The sequence below is a fragment of the Stegostoma tigrinum genome, chromosome 14 (assembly GCF_030684315.1).
Source record: "Stegostoma tigrinum isolate sSteTig4 chromosome 14, sSteTig4.hap1, whole genome shotgun sequence".
Classification (NCBI taxonomy): Eukaryota; Metazoa; Chordata; class Chondrichthyes; order Orectolobiformes; family Stegostomatidae; genus Stegostoma; species Stegostoma tigrinum.
Window position 1 is genome coordinate 42,097,871 of NC_081367.1, and position 14,227 is coordinate 42,112,097.

The 14,227-nt window shown below is 39.9% G+C and overlaps 2 protein-coding genes and 1 long non-coding RNA gene across 11 annotated transcripts in view; 1 reads left to right on the forward strand and 2 right to left on the reverse strand.

The window, feature by feature from the left end:
* LOC125458025 (polyamine-transporting ATPase 13A3-like) overlaps positions 1-5,679 on the reverse strand; it is a 139,583-nt gene extending 133,904 nt beyond the window's left edge. For 3 of the 5 annotated variants that reach the window (XM_048542888.2, XM_048542887.2, XM_048542884.2), the window contains exon 1: positions 5,567-5,679. The gene's annotated coding sequence lies outside the window, so the exon portion shown is untranslated. Of the gene's footprint in view, positions 1-5,492 lie in introns of all 5 variants that reach the window. The other 2 variants (XM_048542885.2, XM_048542886.2) reach the window with 2 other exon arrangements.
* The window catches only part of LOC132210538 (uncharacterized), a 61,153-nt gene continuing 52,285 nt past the window's right edge, over positions 5,360-14,227 (forward strand). For both annotated transcript variants that reach the window (XR_009446665.1, XR_009446666.1), the window contains exon 1: positions 5,360-5,793. This is a non-coding gene — a long non-coding RNA (uncharacterized LOC132210538). The remainder of the gene's footprint in view (positions 5,794-14,227) is intronic.
* Positions 13,870-14,227, reverse strand: part of tmem44 (transmembrane protein 44) — a 51,920-nt gene continuing 51,562 nt past the window's right edge. For all 4 annotated transcript variants that reach the window (XM_048542896.2, XM_059651101.1, XM_048542895.2 and 1 more), the window contains one exon: positions 13,870-14,189. In XM_048542896.2, coding sequence (XP_048398853.1) covers positions 13,923-14,189 — 267 coding nt within the window. In that variant the 3' untranslated portion in view covers positions 13,870-13,922. The remainder of the gene's footprint in view (positions 14,190-14,227) is intronic.

Here is a 14,227-nt window from a genome sequence, read left to right on the forward strand (position 1 = left end):
TTGGTGCTGGGCCCACGGCTTTTCATCATTTACATAAATTTTAATGTGACTGTAGGTGGTATGGTTTGTAAGCTTGCAGATGACACCAAAATTGGAGGTGTAGTGGACAGTGAAGAAGGTTACATCACAATACAACAGGATCAAGATCAGATGGGCCAATGGGCCAAAGAGAGGCAGATGAAGATTAATTTGGCTAAATGCGAGGTGCTGCATTTTGAAAAGACAATTGAGGGCGGGGCTTATACACTTAATGATAAGGTAATGAGGAGTGTTGCTGAACAAAAAGACCTTGGATGGAAGGTTCACAGTTCCTTGACAGTGGAGTTGCAGGTAGATAAGATAGTGAAGGTGTTTGGTATGCTTGTTTTTATTAGTTAGTGTGTTGAGCATAGGAGCTAGGAGGTCATGTTGCAGCTGTACAGGACACTGGTTGGCCACTATTGGAATACTGCATGCAATTCTGGTCTCCCTGATATTGTAAGGATATTATGAAACTTGAAATGGTTCAGAAAAGATTGATGAGGATTATGCCAGGATTGGAGGGTTTGAACAATAGGGAGAGGCTGAATACAGTGGGACTATTTTCCCGGAGCATTGGAGGCTGAGGAATGACCTTATAGAGATTTATAAAATCAAGAGGGGCATGAACAGGGTAAATAGACAAGATCTTTTCCCTGGGGTCAGGAAGCCAAAACTACAGAGCGTATGTTTAAGCGAGAGGGGAAAGATTTAAAAGGGATCTAAGGGGCAATTTTTTTCACACAGACAGTCGTGCACATGTGGAATGAGCTGCTGGGGGATGTTGTAGAGACTGGTATGATTATAACATTTAAAAGGCATCTGGCTGAAAAAATGAATGGGAAGCATTTAGAGGGAAAAGGTCCAAATGCTAGTAAATGGGACTAGATTTATTTAGGATATCTGGTCAGCAAGGACTAAGAGGACCAAAAGATCTGTTTCCATGCTGTATATCTCTATGACTCTATATGATATGCACAATGTAGCTCCTTTAAACCATTATATGTGCCTGGCAGCAAAAAGAAAATCTGAAGGAACTACACAATTGAGCCAAGATTCATGTAAAAAAGATTAGTGGAGAGATTGGCTCCAATCCCTTGCATTTTGCAGCGTACACCAATAATGTAAGCTTAACAGTGGAGTGAAGTCAAGAGGTTTGTAGATAATACAAAAATTGAGAGGAAGAAAGTTGTATGCTGTAAGAAAATCTCATCTGGTCAGTTAGGCAAAAAATGGTTCCTGAAGAAGTGTGAAAAATGTTTTGGGCGATGATAAACAAGGCAAAAGAACACAAAATGGCAAAATTCTGAGTATAGTAGAGATACAGGTGGTTTTTCAGTGCATGTTCACAGATCCCTGAAGGTTACTGAACAGGCAGCTATAATGGCCAAGGCAGGATATACTTTCCTTTATTGGTTGAGGCACAGAATATAAAACAGGGAGTTTAAGCTAGAACCACAAAGTCAATATTTAGAATACAGCTAAAGTAATATATATGTTCTGATTGCCATGTTGCAGAAAGATTTTCACACCAGAGAGAGTACAGAGGAGATTTAAAACTACAAATCCAGGAACAGAAAACTGTAGCTGCGAAGGAGAGTATATGAATGTATTTTTCATTTAGGGCAAGGGAGAGAAGGGAGATTGAACACTAGTGTTTAAAATTTAAATAAAAGTCAATTATAGAGCATGAACACAGAACTCGCTTACATTAACTGAGACACTCAGATAAGAAGTAAGTCTGTAGAGATGCAGTGGCAGACACTGTAGGGGATATTTCGGAATACTCAGAAAAGATCATTCTAGTGAGAAGGATAGATTCCAAGATGCGAATGTGTTGATTCAGTTAATGGTTCTGAAAATCACATTAAGTTCCATCCAATCTGATGATAACAAATGATCTTCAGTGGGCAATATAGCTCTGGATCTCAAAGAAATTAAATGTGTCATCTATGTCTCCGAATAACATTAGCAACAATGCCTAACTAGCTAATGTATCTTGTAACTAATTACTATCATGCAATAAACTAAAACTTAAGAGCCCCTTCCTGTTAAAGCTCATGATGGTTGGTTCTTTGCAACAGAAACTAAACAGGCCTGGAGACCAAGTCAAAAAAAGAGAAATGGTGATAGCATCCTTCTACCTATAGATACCACGGAACATACCATCCGTGACTAATTAAGGAAATTAAAGATAGTATCAAACTAAAAGAAAAAGCATATAAATTCACAAAAGCCCTTGACAAAGTTAAACCACGTATATCCCTGTTTTAAATCCAAACTCAAACAGATATTAACATAAAACATAGTGCATATGCCTCTTATCACAGTTGTTGATAACTACTGAAGACGAGGGACATCTCAAGGAGTCATCAGGATGTGTTGAAACCACATCAAAAGAACGCTTTTCAGAAGATTATGAACATGTTAATGTCCACGGATGCAATGGCCCTTTAAAATCTGTTAATTGCAATGATAACACCCTGGGTCGTAACAACCATATTTTGATTGAATTTTACATCCAACTTGAAAGGGAGAAGATTGGGTATAAGACTAACATGTTAATCTAAATTATAACAACAATGTGGCCTTGAAAGCTGAACTAGCTGAAGTGGCATACCAGACTAGGAGATGGACTAATAGAGATGAGGTGGCAGGGTTAAGAGGATGAATTATTAAGTATATTCTTACTATAAAGAAATATTCTAAGGGGAGGACCCACTAACTGTGGTTAACTTAAGTAGTTAAGGTAAGCATCAAACTTGATGAAAAACTATTTGATTGCACAAAGGTGAGTGGCAAGTCAGAGGATGGTCAGAAAATTTAAAAAAGCAAACCACAGCTAAGATTAATCAGAAGAAAAAAGTACAGTGAAAGGAAGCTAGTTAAAAAGGTAAAAATCAATAGCAATAGTTTCTTCCGGTGTTTAAAAAGGAAAAGAGTTAGCAAATTGAGTGTTTGTCCTTTTTAAAGAGAATGGAGAGTTAATCACAACTAATAAGAAAACGGCACATGAAATGAACAAATATTTGGCTTGTCTTCACTATAGAGGAAACAACAAAAATGGAGGTGGGATAGGAACTTAGTGAAATGATAATCATTAGGAAACTGGTATTAAGCAAACTCATGGAGATAGATAGAGAGAGAGAGACAGAAAAAGAAAATGGCTTGATATCGGTCATGTAGAATTTGTTGCAAAATATTCTTAAAAAGGTTATAACTGGACTTGGAAAAACTTAGCAAAATTGAGAGGAGTTGGCACGGTTGTGAAAGGGAAATCATGTTAAAATTACTTCATTAGAGTTCTTTGAACAAATATCATGTGCTAGATAAACGGGAGCCTAAAGATACGTGTTTTGATTTCCAGAAGGTATATGAAAATGTGTCACATCAAAGGCTGTTGTGGAAAATAAAATCTAATGGTTTTGGAGTAGATTTATAGCTCAGGCTGTGGATGTTGTGGTTGGTTGGCTAGCCGAACTGGTTCATTGTTTCTCCGCAGACCTTTCATTAATCCGCTGGGTAACATCACCAGTGCAGCGTCCAATGAAGCAGCATTGTGTTTTCCCCCCTGTTGTCTAAACTCTGGAGTCCGTTCAGCCGGATTACCATATACATTCCACTGTGAAGGTAAACCAGAAGTGAGGTAATCCGGCTCAACAGACTCCAGAGTTTGAGTAACAGGCTGGAAAACATAACGGCGCTTCATCGGAGGCTACACTGATGATGCTACCCAGCAGGGTAATGAAACGTCTGCAGAAAAACAATGAACCAGCTCGGCGAGCCAACCACCCACAAAATCTAATGGTGTTGAGGGTAACGTATTAGCATGGATTGAAGATCGGCTGGCTGTTAGAAAAGAGAACATATGCAAATAACTGGGTCTTTGTTTAATTGGCAGAATGTGATAAGAGGAATGCTGAATGATCTATGCTGGGGCATCAAATTTTGTAATTTATATCACTAACTTGGTTGTGTGGACAGAAGGCTTGGTAGCCAAATTTGCAGATGATACTGAGGTAGGTAGTATAGTATGTTGTGAAGGAGGCATATGAGTTTGTCAATTGATATAGAAGAGTTGAGCATGTAGGCAAAAATATGACGGGTGGAGAATGTGGTAGGAAATTGTGATTAGTTCACCGTTCTTATAATTAATTTGCACACAGTAAAGATCACAAATACCAAATGTCAATTCCAGGCACTAAATCAAAATCAACACCAGTATAAGAAAACACTTGCATCTTTTAACAAAACACTCAAAACTCATTTTAAGGAATCAGTTATTCTGATATACACAATTCAGATATAGCAGAATAAAAACCAAAAGAATTGCAGATGCTGTAAATCTGAAACAATGGCAGAAATTGCTGGAAAAGCTCAGCAGGTCTGACAGCTTCTGAAGTATCAGTCAACCCGAAATGTCTGGACACTCTTCTCTCCACAGATGCTGCCAGACTTGCTTATCTTTTCCCTCCCCATCCTTATCTGCTTTCAGGAGGGACCACTCTCTCCGTGACTCCCTTGTCCACTCTACACTACCCTCCTGCCCCATCTTACCCGGCACTTTTCCCTGCAACCGCAGGGAGAGGGGCACCTCCTGCTGTCCCCTACATCTCACCCCTCACCCCCGTCCTAGGCCCCAAGACGACTTTCCACATCAAGCAGATGTTCACCTGCACATCTGCTAATGTGGTGTATTGCATCCGCTGTTCCCGTTGTGGCCACCTCTACATCTGGTAAACCTCATCCTTCCCCCGTGATCTGTCCATCCTCCCTGGACTGACCTATCTCCTCCCTACCTTCCCACCTGTACACTCCTTTACTGGCTCCATCCCCGCCTCTTTGACCGGTCTGTCTCCTCTCCACCTATCTTCTCCTCTATCCACCTCCCCCTCTCTCCCTATTTATTTCAGAACCCCACCCCTCCCCTCCCCTATTTCTGAAGGAGGGTCTAGACTCGAAACATCAGCCTTCCTGGTCCTCTGATGCTGCTTGGCCTGCTGTGTTCATTCAGCTCTACACCTTGTTATCTCAATCTTTTCCAGCAATTTGTTTTTGTTTCAGATAAAACAATTATGTGGCAAACATTGATGCAATATCTTGCTTTATGATAGGTAAAATAACCCCATCCCTGATTTGTTTTCCCTCAAAGCCAAATCGAAACAGATCCAAAGGTTGCTACTAATGCAAAGAAGTCCAGGCAAAGAATGGCTCATTGACCAGAGGACATAGTACGTCCTTTATTTCATTATGAGCAGCACAGCCAGCAGTATTGGCGACTCAGCACTGGAGGTCACTACCCCCACCACAAATTGCATTTTTTGTCTGATTAATTACCGCTTATTTAAAACGACGCAGATTAACTGCAATTTAGTTTGGGTGAGACGACAATTGACTATGGACAGTTTGCCACAGCCACAGCAACAGCAACCACACGCAACTGGACTGACTGAACCGCTAGCCAAAGCACGAACATTAGTTAGCCGACCTCCCGCAGAACTCGTGCCGCCAGATCAAGCTGCCGTGTAAGCGTGAAGGAAGGTCTCACCGGGAAGCGGCTCCTCCTATCATCCCTTCTCACCTACCGCCCGGTATCAAACCACACCGGAGCCCCGCGAGCAGCGACCGTTTACCCGCACGGCAACCGCCGCCGGAACTGACGTCACCGGAGGGCTCTCGTCGGTGAGGGGGACCCTAGGCGTCGACAAGAAGGAGCAGAGGAGGGGGAAATCGTCAGGGAGGACAAACAGAAGCTTGGAATGGGCAAGTGAGAAGGTAGGTAATGGGAGGGGAAGAGGTTGAAGGGAACAGAGAGGAAGGTATGGTGAAGGGCGAAGAAATAAGTGATAGGGACGAATGGAGAAGCTAAAGGAGGGAAATATTGGAGGAGGATGAGAGGGAACAAAAAGGACTTTGGAAAGGCAGAAAAGGGAGAGACTCGGAGGAGGGGAAGAAGAGGCTAAACAGCAAACTTGTCTTTTTGAGTGGTTTGTGTTAGTGGGATATAGAGATAATAGGAACTGCAGATTCCGAGATAACAAGGTGTGGAGCTGGATGAACAGAGCAGTCCAAGCAGCATCTTTGCAGCAGGAATGACGTTTCCGGCCGAAGATGAAGGGTCTAGGCCCGAAACGTCAGCTTTCCTGCTCCGACGATGCTGCCTGGCCTGTTGTGTTCATCCAGCACCACACCTTGTTAATAGGATATAGTTTTGATTTCAAGTCACTGTTTGTGTTAACCAGAATTTGCCACTTGCTTTAAGAACACATTTTCTCAAACGAATTGTTTTGAGATCACCTGAAGAAGCCTGATGGACAATTATTTTTTGATAGTCATTCAAAAGAGATATAATGGGCCATTCTTGCTTATTGGATCAATACACTCTCAATAATGTGTAACTGGTGCAATAGTAGAACTTGATTATCAATGCATTTCTCCTGACTCAGTCTTAGCATTGAAAAATAGCCACGTCTGAAAACTGGATTTTTTTTTGTAATCTTGCATGTATCAATTTAAGTTGGAAATAATAGAAAAAAACTTAACAATAATTTGGTTAGGTGCTGCATTGGCATAACCTGTTTTGCCTGCTGCTTTATCTGTGTTCCAATAAACCCTAGACCTTGCTTGACAGAGTAGGGTTGTCCCACAAAGTGGTCACCCAGCCTGTGATTAGTCTCTCCACTTTTTGCTTTGTTGAACACCGTAATTCTGTCTGCAAGCATAACCCAGTTGCTTACCATTTGAATTCTCCATCTTACCCTCATGCTAACATTTCTCTTCATTGCCTGCCACTGTTTCTGTAAAGCTTGAGGAACAACACCTTTTCACCTCTGCCTTCTGGAATCAACATTGTATTCAAAACTTTAGGTCTTTGCCTCCATCTTGTTTCATATGTTTTTTGTTTTGCTGGAGTGATTTTTATATCATCTTTCTTCACCCCTTTATGCTGCATTCAAATGGTTTTAATAAACAATTCTTGCCTCATTTGGACATGGCCAATGTTTCCTCATTATATTTGCTACTATTCTTTTTGACAATTATGTCCTGAAATCTTTCTTAACTTATTCTCCCTTGACCTCCACCCTTTCTCTCAATCTCTGTGCTTTCTGCCTCATAAGGGTTTCTACTGTCTTAAAACCTCATGTTGCTAATCTTCTTCAGTTCTAATGAAAAGTCAATTACCTGAAATGTTAACTTGCTTTCTCCCTACAGATGTTGCCTGATCTGGTGTGCTTTTCCAGCAATTTTATTATTTTAGATATTGTTTTCTGAAAATTTTAAAATTGCAAAACATTGGCATTTTGTTGATTCATTGCTAATAAATTCAATCAGTGCAGAACGGAATTAATAAAGGCATAGGTTGCCTCCAATTGCTGTAATAACACTGCTCTGTTCTAATACCTAATTTTATCTACTACAATACCCTCCCCCATGTTTTTGAACTCATACTGATATTTCCCTGGCCACCCACTCACCTTGTAGATTCCATAAATCAGAACTCATCCCAAACTGCTGCCCAGATACTAACATTCAAGTTCAGTGTCCTCACTGCTTTATGGCCTATGTTGTCTTAGTGTCTCATAACATCTTGATTTTATAATTTTGCTAATGTTTTTCAAAACATTCAATAACACCTCCCTACATTTGTCACCTCTCGTTCTACAGCTTTCTGAGATCTGTGCATTATTGTGATTTCAGACTCTTGAGCATCAGTAGTGTGCATTACTCAGTTATTAATTGCCAGCTTTCAGCTGTCAAGGCCATAAATCCTGGGATACCATCTTTAAACTCAAAAACAGAAGTTGCTGGAAAAGCTAAGCAGGTACAGCAGTGTCTGTGGGGGTGAAAAAAAATCAGATGACATTTCAGGATCGGAGACTCCTCTTCAGAACTTTAAGCTTCTGCCTTTCATCACTTCTATTAAGCTTTTGGTTACCTGTCCTAATATCTCCTTTGGGTCTCAGTGACATTTCCGTTGTTTCATTCGTAATAAGCTGCTGGCAGCAGAGTAGACGGTGTCAGGAGTTCTCAGCCTGATCCTTGCTGATCTGCTTTCTCTTTTCTCTTTTACTTTATTTTTCTATTGTCATTCTCCCTCCTTTTTTAAAAAAATGGTTGTTTCTTTTAAAAACGAAAGCTTTTCCAAGGGAAGTTGAGGGTGGAGGGGTACAGCCAGCATACCTAGAGCAGAACTGAGATGGTTGTTGGACTGGGGACTGGTCTGGGCGATCAGTGGCTTGCAAGTCCTGTCGGACCCCTCCACCCTGCATTGATGTGCTGCAATGTAATGTTTACCTGTAATCTGTTTATCTGACTGTGTAATATTTATCCTTTTAACTTATGTCTTATTTTGCTAACTTATGCTATGATTCACTGTAAGGCAGTGTATCACTTCTTTCTTTATTTTAGTATCTAGTGCAAATATTAGATACAAAGATGGTACTGTCTGGGGTACTTAGATATACATGACAATAAACATAATATAATTCAATCTTAAATTATGAACGTTAACTTGCAATAAGATCACTTTTAGCAAGTTTGAAGAGATTTGAAAGTAGGAAATAACCCTCAACACCCCCAAATTCTCACCCTATCTTTCTTTCCTTTTAATAGGGCTTTGTTTTACCTCATCATTTGAAAATCTTTAAATGCTACGTGTAAATAGTTTGGTTTACTCTATTTTATTATCTTTTGCAAAAATACTTTTTGAAAAATGAGCATTTTTCAACAATTAAGTATTCTACACACAAAAAACAAAGTATGAAAATTTAGCTTGATGGATCAGTTTGGGGTCTCTTGGTAGGATTAGAATTCATTGGATTTAAGAGGATTCCTACGCCTTTCCTCATAACTCGATGATTGTGGTTTTTTTAGGGTTTATTGCACAGAAGTTTCAGATGGCTTTGGATGTTTGGAGTTTTCTGAATACGAGGGATACAACAATGGTTATTTGAAAATCTTTGGCTAAAGCCAAACTCAGAGTTCGCAGATAAATTGAAATTAGAACAAAAAACAGGATTTCATGAGAATAACATGGGTGGGATGCTTCAAGGGGCAGTGTGGACTTGTTGGGCCAAAGGGCCTGTTTCCACGCTGTAGGGAATCTAATCTAAAACATGCTTCAAGTGATTATCCGAAAGAAAGAAAACTTGAGTTTCACAGCTGGAGTTAACTAAAATAAAGTTTAAAATGAGAGGAAAAAAAACTGGACTTATTAAAATTTTCTTTTTAGTACTATGTAAATCGAGGAGCGATACAAGCAGAGGGATATGCAATTTAAAAAGAACTTGAACTCCAAAGAGATACTGGACCAGCTTTGAGCAAAGAATAGAGGTACTCATTTTAGAGAACAGACAGAAGCCCACTAAAGGAGAAAGTATGGAACCAAAAGTGATATCAAGTAAATTACATGCTTCCATTTGAAATAATATACCAAAGCCAATTGCTGAAAGTTAAATGGCAGACCAATTGCACTTGTAAGAATATCTAAGGACTCATCAGGAAAGGAGGTAGATATTAAAACTGTAGCAATATTTAAAAGTGAATACGTTTCCTTAGAATTTGCTGAGAAGGGGAAGACAACAGTATGGAAATCCTAATATTGACAAGGATTTCTCCAGATCTGGCAGCATCCATGGATAGAGAAACAGTTAACATTTTTGAGTATGATATATCATTCCTTCAGAGCTGAAAGGGGCTGGAAACTGATAGTTCTAATGCTGTTGACAGAGCAGGAGGAGCAAGTTGAACAGATGGTCAGAGCACAAAGACAAGAAGAGTGCTAATGGTGGTAAAGTAGAAGTAGAGATGCAGGAAAATTATTCATAATGACCAGGGAGTCCAGAACCCGGAGTCATGGTCTAATGGTATGGGATAAGTCATTTACCACTGTGATAAGAAATTTCTTCACCGAGAGTGGTGAGCCTTTGGAATTCTATGCCACAGAAAACAGTTGGGGCCAAAACATTGAATGTTTTTGAGAAGGAGTCAGACAAAGATCTTGGGCTGAAGTGAACAAATGCTATGAAGAGAAAGCAGGAACAGGTTACTGAGTGGAACAAGCCATGATCATATTGAATAGTGCAGCAGGCTATAAGGGATGGTGGCCTACTCCTATTTTCAATATTTCTATGTAAAATATCTCTGGTGAGTCTGAAAAGGAGAATATCGATCTGGTCTGCAATTAGGCAGGTGGGGGGATAGTGGATTGTCCTCAAAATGGAGGACAGAGGTCATACTCGGAAGTTGTTAAAGTCAATGCTGAGTCCTGAAGGCTGTAAAATGTCTAAGCAGAAAATAGTGCTGTTCCTCTAATTTGTGTTGAACTTCATTGTAATATTGCAGCAAGCCCACTACAGAAAAGCTTGCATGTGAGCAAGATGGTTTATTGAAATGGCAAATGACTGATGCATCAGGGTCATTCTGACAATGGAGATGTTCCACAAAACAGTCACCCAGTCTGCATTTGGTCTTGCCAATGTAAAGGAGACTGCATTGTAAGCAGTAAATACTGTGGACTAGATTGAAAGAAGTAGAAGTAAATGTGTTTGTGGCCTTGGACAGTGAGGAGTAAGGAGGTGAAAGGACTAGTGTTATACCTTTTTTTGTGACTGTATGAGATGGGAGATGAGGAAGCACTGGGATTGCTAGCTGAATTGAGCAGGTTGTCATCAAGGGAATTGTCCCTACAGAAGGCTGACCGAGAAGGGTGCCGGCATATGTTTGGTGGTAGCATCCTGATGGAGGGGGCAGATATGAAAGCACATGATTCTTTGAATGAAGACACTGGTGGTAGAAAGTGATGACAAAGGGAATCCTAGCATTCTGGGAAAGAGGGTGATTATTACAGATGAGTGCCCTGTCAAACGTAGTGGGAAATTTTTTTTTAAAGGAAACATCAGAGGCACTCTGGTGGAAGGTGGCATAATTGAAATAGAAGCGATGAACTCAAACTGGGAAGAGGGAGGGTGTCATGAAGCACAGTTAAGGTAACTGATAGAGTTGCTGGGTCAATGGTGAACATTGGGAGACAGCATATCTCCAGAAATGGGAACAGTGAAACCAAGTAAAGGAAGAGTCTGAACTGGATCAATTGAAGATGAGAAAAGAATGGAAATTTCAAAACTATTAAATTTTTTGAATTCGGGTGACAGTAGGAAGCAGCAACAATGGCATTGACAGCCTGAGGATTGGAACAAGGAACGTACTACATACACAATGAGGAGACTAGTATAACCATGACCAAGGAGGTATTCATTGACTATCAACACACCACTTGCACTATTTGAATGATCTTTTGATATCTCTGCGCATTGCTCTCTCTGGCTATAAATTCTGTGTCTGTGTGCTTCTCTCTCTCTAGCTGATGAAGGGGCAATGTTCTGAAAGCTTGTGCCTTCAAATAAACCTATTGGACTATAACCTGGTGCCATCTTACTTATGTCCTTGTCCACCCTAGTCCAATACCACCTCTTCCACATCGAGAAAGTCATCAGTAATTTATCCATTTGATCAGAATCAAACACAAGAAATCTCTTCTTCTGGAGGGCAAAACTTAAAGTCTATATTCTTTGGTCAATACACATTAGGATTCCTACAGTTCTGTGCTGCAAGATGAATCTTATTGGCACTTTAATGAGGAGCCATCTGCTTACTGTATAAGGTTGATACTGAGATAGGGATATCAAAACTATCGTGTATGATAATGAATATCCTGATCAGAATTCCCGTACCAGCTGAGGTTACCATGAAAGACTATCCTTCTCCCTTTGTTTAAGGAATGGTGACTCTTAGCTTAAACCACCACCAGTTCTAGCTTGTTAATGAGAGAGCAACCCTATGGTTTCTTGTAAGACTATGGTGATGTTACATTTTATCTTGCACTCATTACATCATCACTAATTGAATATTGTGAAAATTCATGAAAGGGCAAACATCTACCATCTTTGCTTACCACCTGAGCAGTGCCCAGTCTACCTCTCGGAATTGAACAGGTGAAGCCAGCTGTGTCTCACTGCCATTATGCAGTAAAACCACAAATGGCTTTCTCCCATAATGTAACAGTCAAGCCAAAAAGACAAAGTGCCTCCCACATAAATGAGTAATGTGATACTAGTTTCATTGCCAATGTTGTGCCAGCTATGTAGGCGATGCATCAGAATGAAAACATAACCCTTTGACCATTGGCAGTGTACAACATGCTAATGAATTTATGCTTGCAAGACTCAAAAGTATATCCACCATGAGGTGTGATTCTGCTATTCTACCCTATCTTTTACCATTAATATCTTGAAGATATTAATCAGAGAGCCCCTCAAACCTTTAAAATATAGAGAAAACAGGCCCAGAAGGTATAATCTCTCCTTATACTTTAACCCTGAAGTCCAGGTATCATTTTTTAAGGTTACATTGGACTCCCTCCAAGCCGTCATCCTTCCTCAGCTGTGGTGCCTAGATCTGTTCACAATTCTCCAAGTGGGGTCTGAATAGCATTTTGCATAACTGCAGCATATCTCCTGCATCCTTAAATTCCATTCCTCTAGATATAAAGGCCAGCATTCAATTTGCATTCCTGACTATTTTCTACACTTGTTTGTGCCATTTTAATGACCTATGCAACTGAACCTTCGAGTCTGTTTGGATATCCACAGTGTTTAACTTCATGCCATCTAGAAAGCATCCTGGTCAATCCTTTCTTGGAGGGAGAGGATGCTTGCGGATGTCATGCCAATCAAGTGGGTTGCTTAGTCCTAGATGATGTGTGAATAATGCAGAGTTCAAAAAAATTAACAAATGCCCCAAGATACTATTTATTTGTAATGTTATTTAGTCACTGCAAATCAGTGAACCAAATGTGACCTTCTACACAGGACAGTTGTTATAATGCAGTATTGGCTCCAGATCATCATGAACAGAAAGCTGCCAGTAAAATTTTTTTTAAATCTGCAAATTGTGAAAGCTGATGCAAAAAAATGCAAACTCAAAAATCAATATCTGAAGAAAAATACTGCATTAATATTTGTGGGCAGCATAAAGTTTACTTCCAAAATGCTAATTTGTTAGTTTCAGCATCCCTGGACAAAGAGTCAAACAATTCAATAAGGTTTGTACTTCACTATCTAGTTTTCTTGGTTAGAATATAAATAGACGATTGCTCGGTGAAAATAGGGTCAAGCTCAATGGTGATCAGTGAGCTGACATGGGGGCTGGATTTTCCTCATTGGTGATGACAGTCAATGGCTGTTTTTAGCACTAGTGTAGTGTGAGAAGGCCTTTACTAATATTTACCTTTTAGAAATTAGTTAGGCAAGAAATATTAAGCACTTCACACATCTGCCTTTGTCCAAATACTAGTCGGACATGTCTTTTTTGTTTAAATATACATTCATTCATGGGATATGGACTTTGCTGGCTAGGTCAGCATTCATTGCTCATCCCTAATTCTTCCGTAAGAAGCCTAGGAGTAACACCCAGGTTCCACAAATGACTTAAAAAAAAATCGCTGGTGCTGAGTTGCCTTCTGGAACTGCTGTAGTTCATTTTGTAGATATACCACACTGCCTTTAGAGGGCGAGCTTTAAGAGTTTGACCAATCTTGACACTGAAGAAACAGTGACATATTTTCAAGTCGGGATGGTGAGTCATTTGGTGGGTATGTACAGGTGGTGGTGTTCCTATGTATCTGCTGTCCTTGCACTTCCAGATGGTGGTGGTCATAGATTTGCCTAAAGGATCTTTGGTGAATTCCTGCAATATCATCTACCAGATACAATGTTACTGAGTCTCAGTGGAGAAGGAGTGAATGTTGGATTAATATTCTCAATACCAAATAGTCAATTAATAAAGTGTAAATATTTTGACACATACCTTTTATTTAAAAATGTAAAAAAAATTTCACAATTACATCAAGATAATAAAGAGTTTGCTTCCCATCCTCCAGTCCTATTGACCTCTTCCTCATATTGAGCCAAAATTGCAGAGGTTCGTTCTTCAGTCATCAATGTTTCAGTATCAGAGAGCCAAACATCAGTTGATTGTGTACTTGAAGGAATACGGTTAGGGAAAATGTTCATGCTGATCATTGGATTATGATCTGGACAGTCGGAGTTTAGATCATGTTCTTGTTGCTTTCCAGTCATTTTCCATTCTTGAGGAATGTCTTCAAAGTCCCACTGTGAAAAGGAAACACAGCTGTGTTCAAGATCTTTTA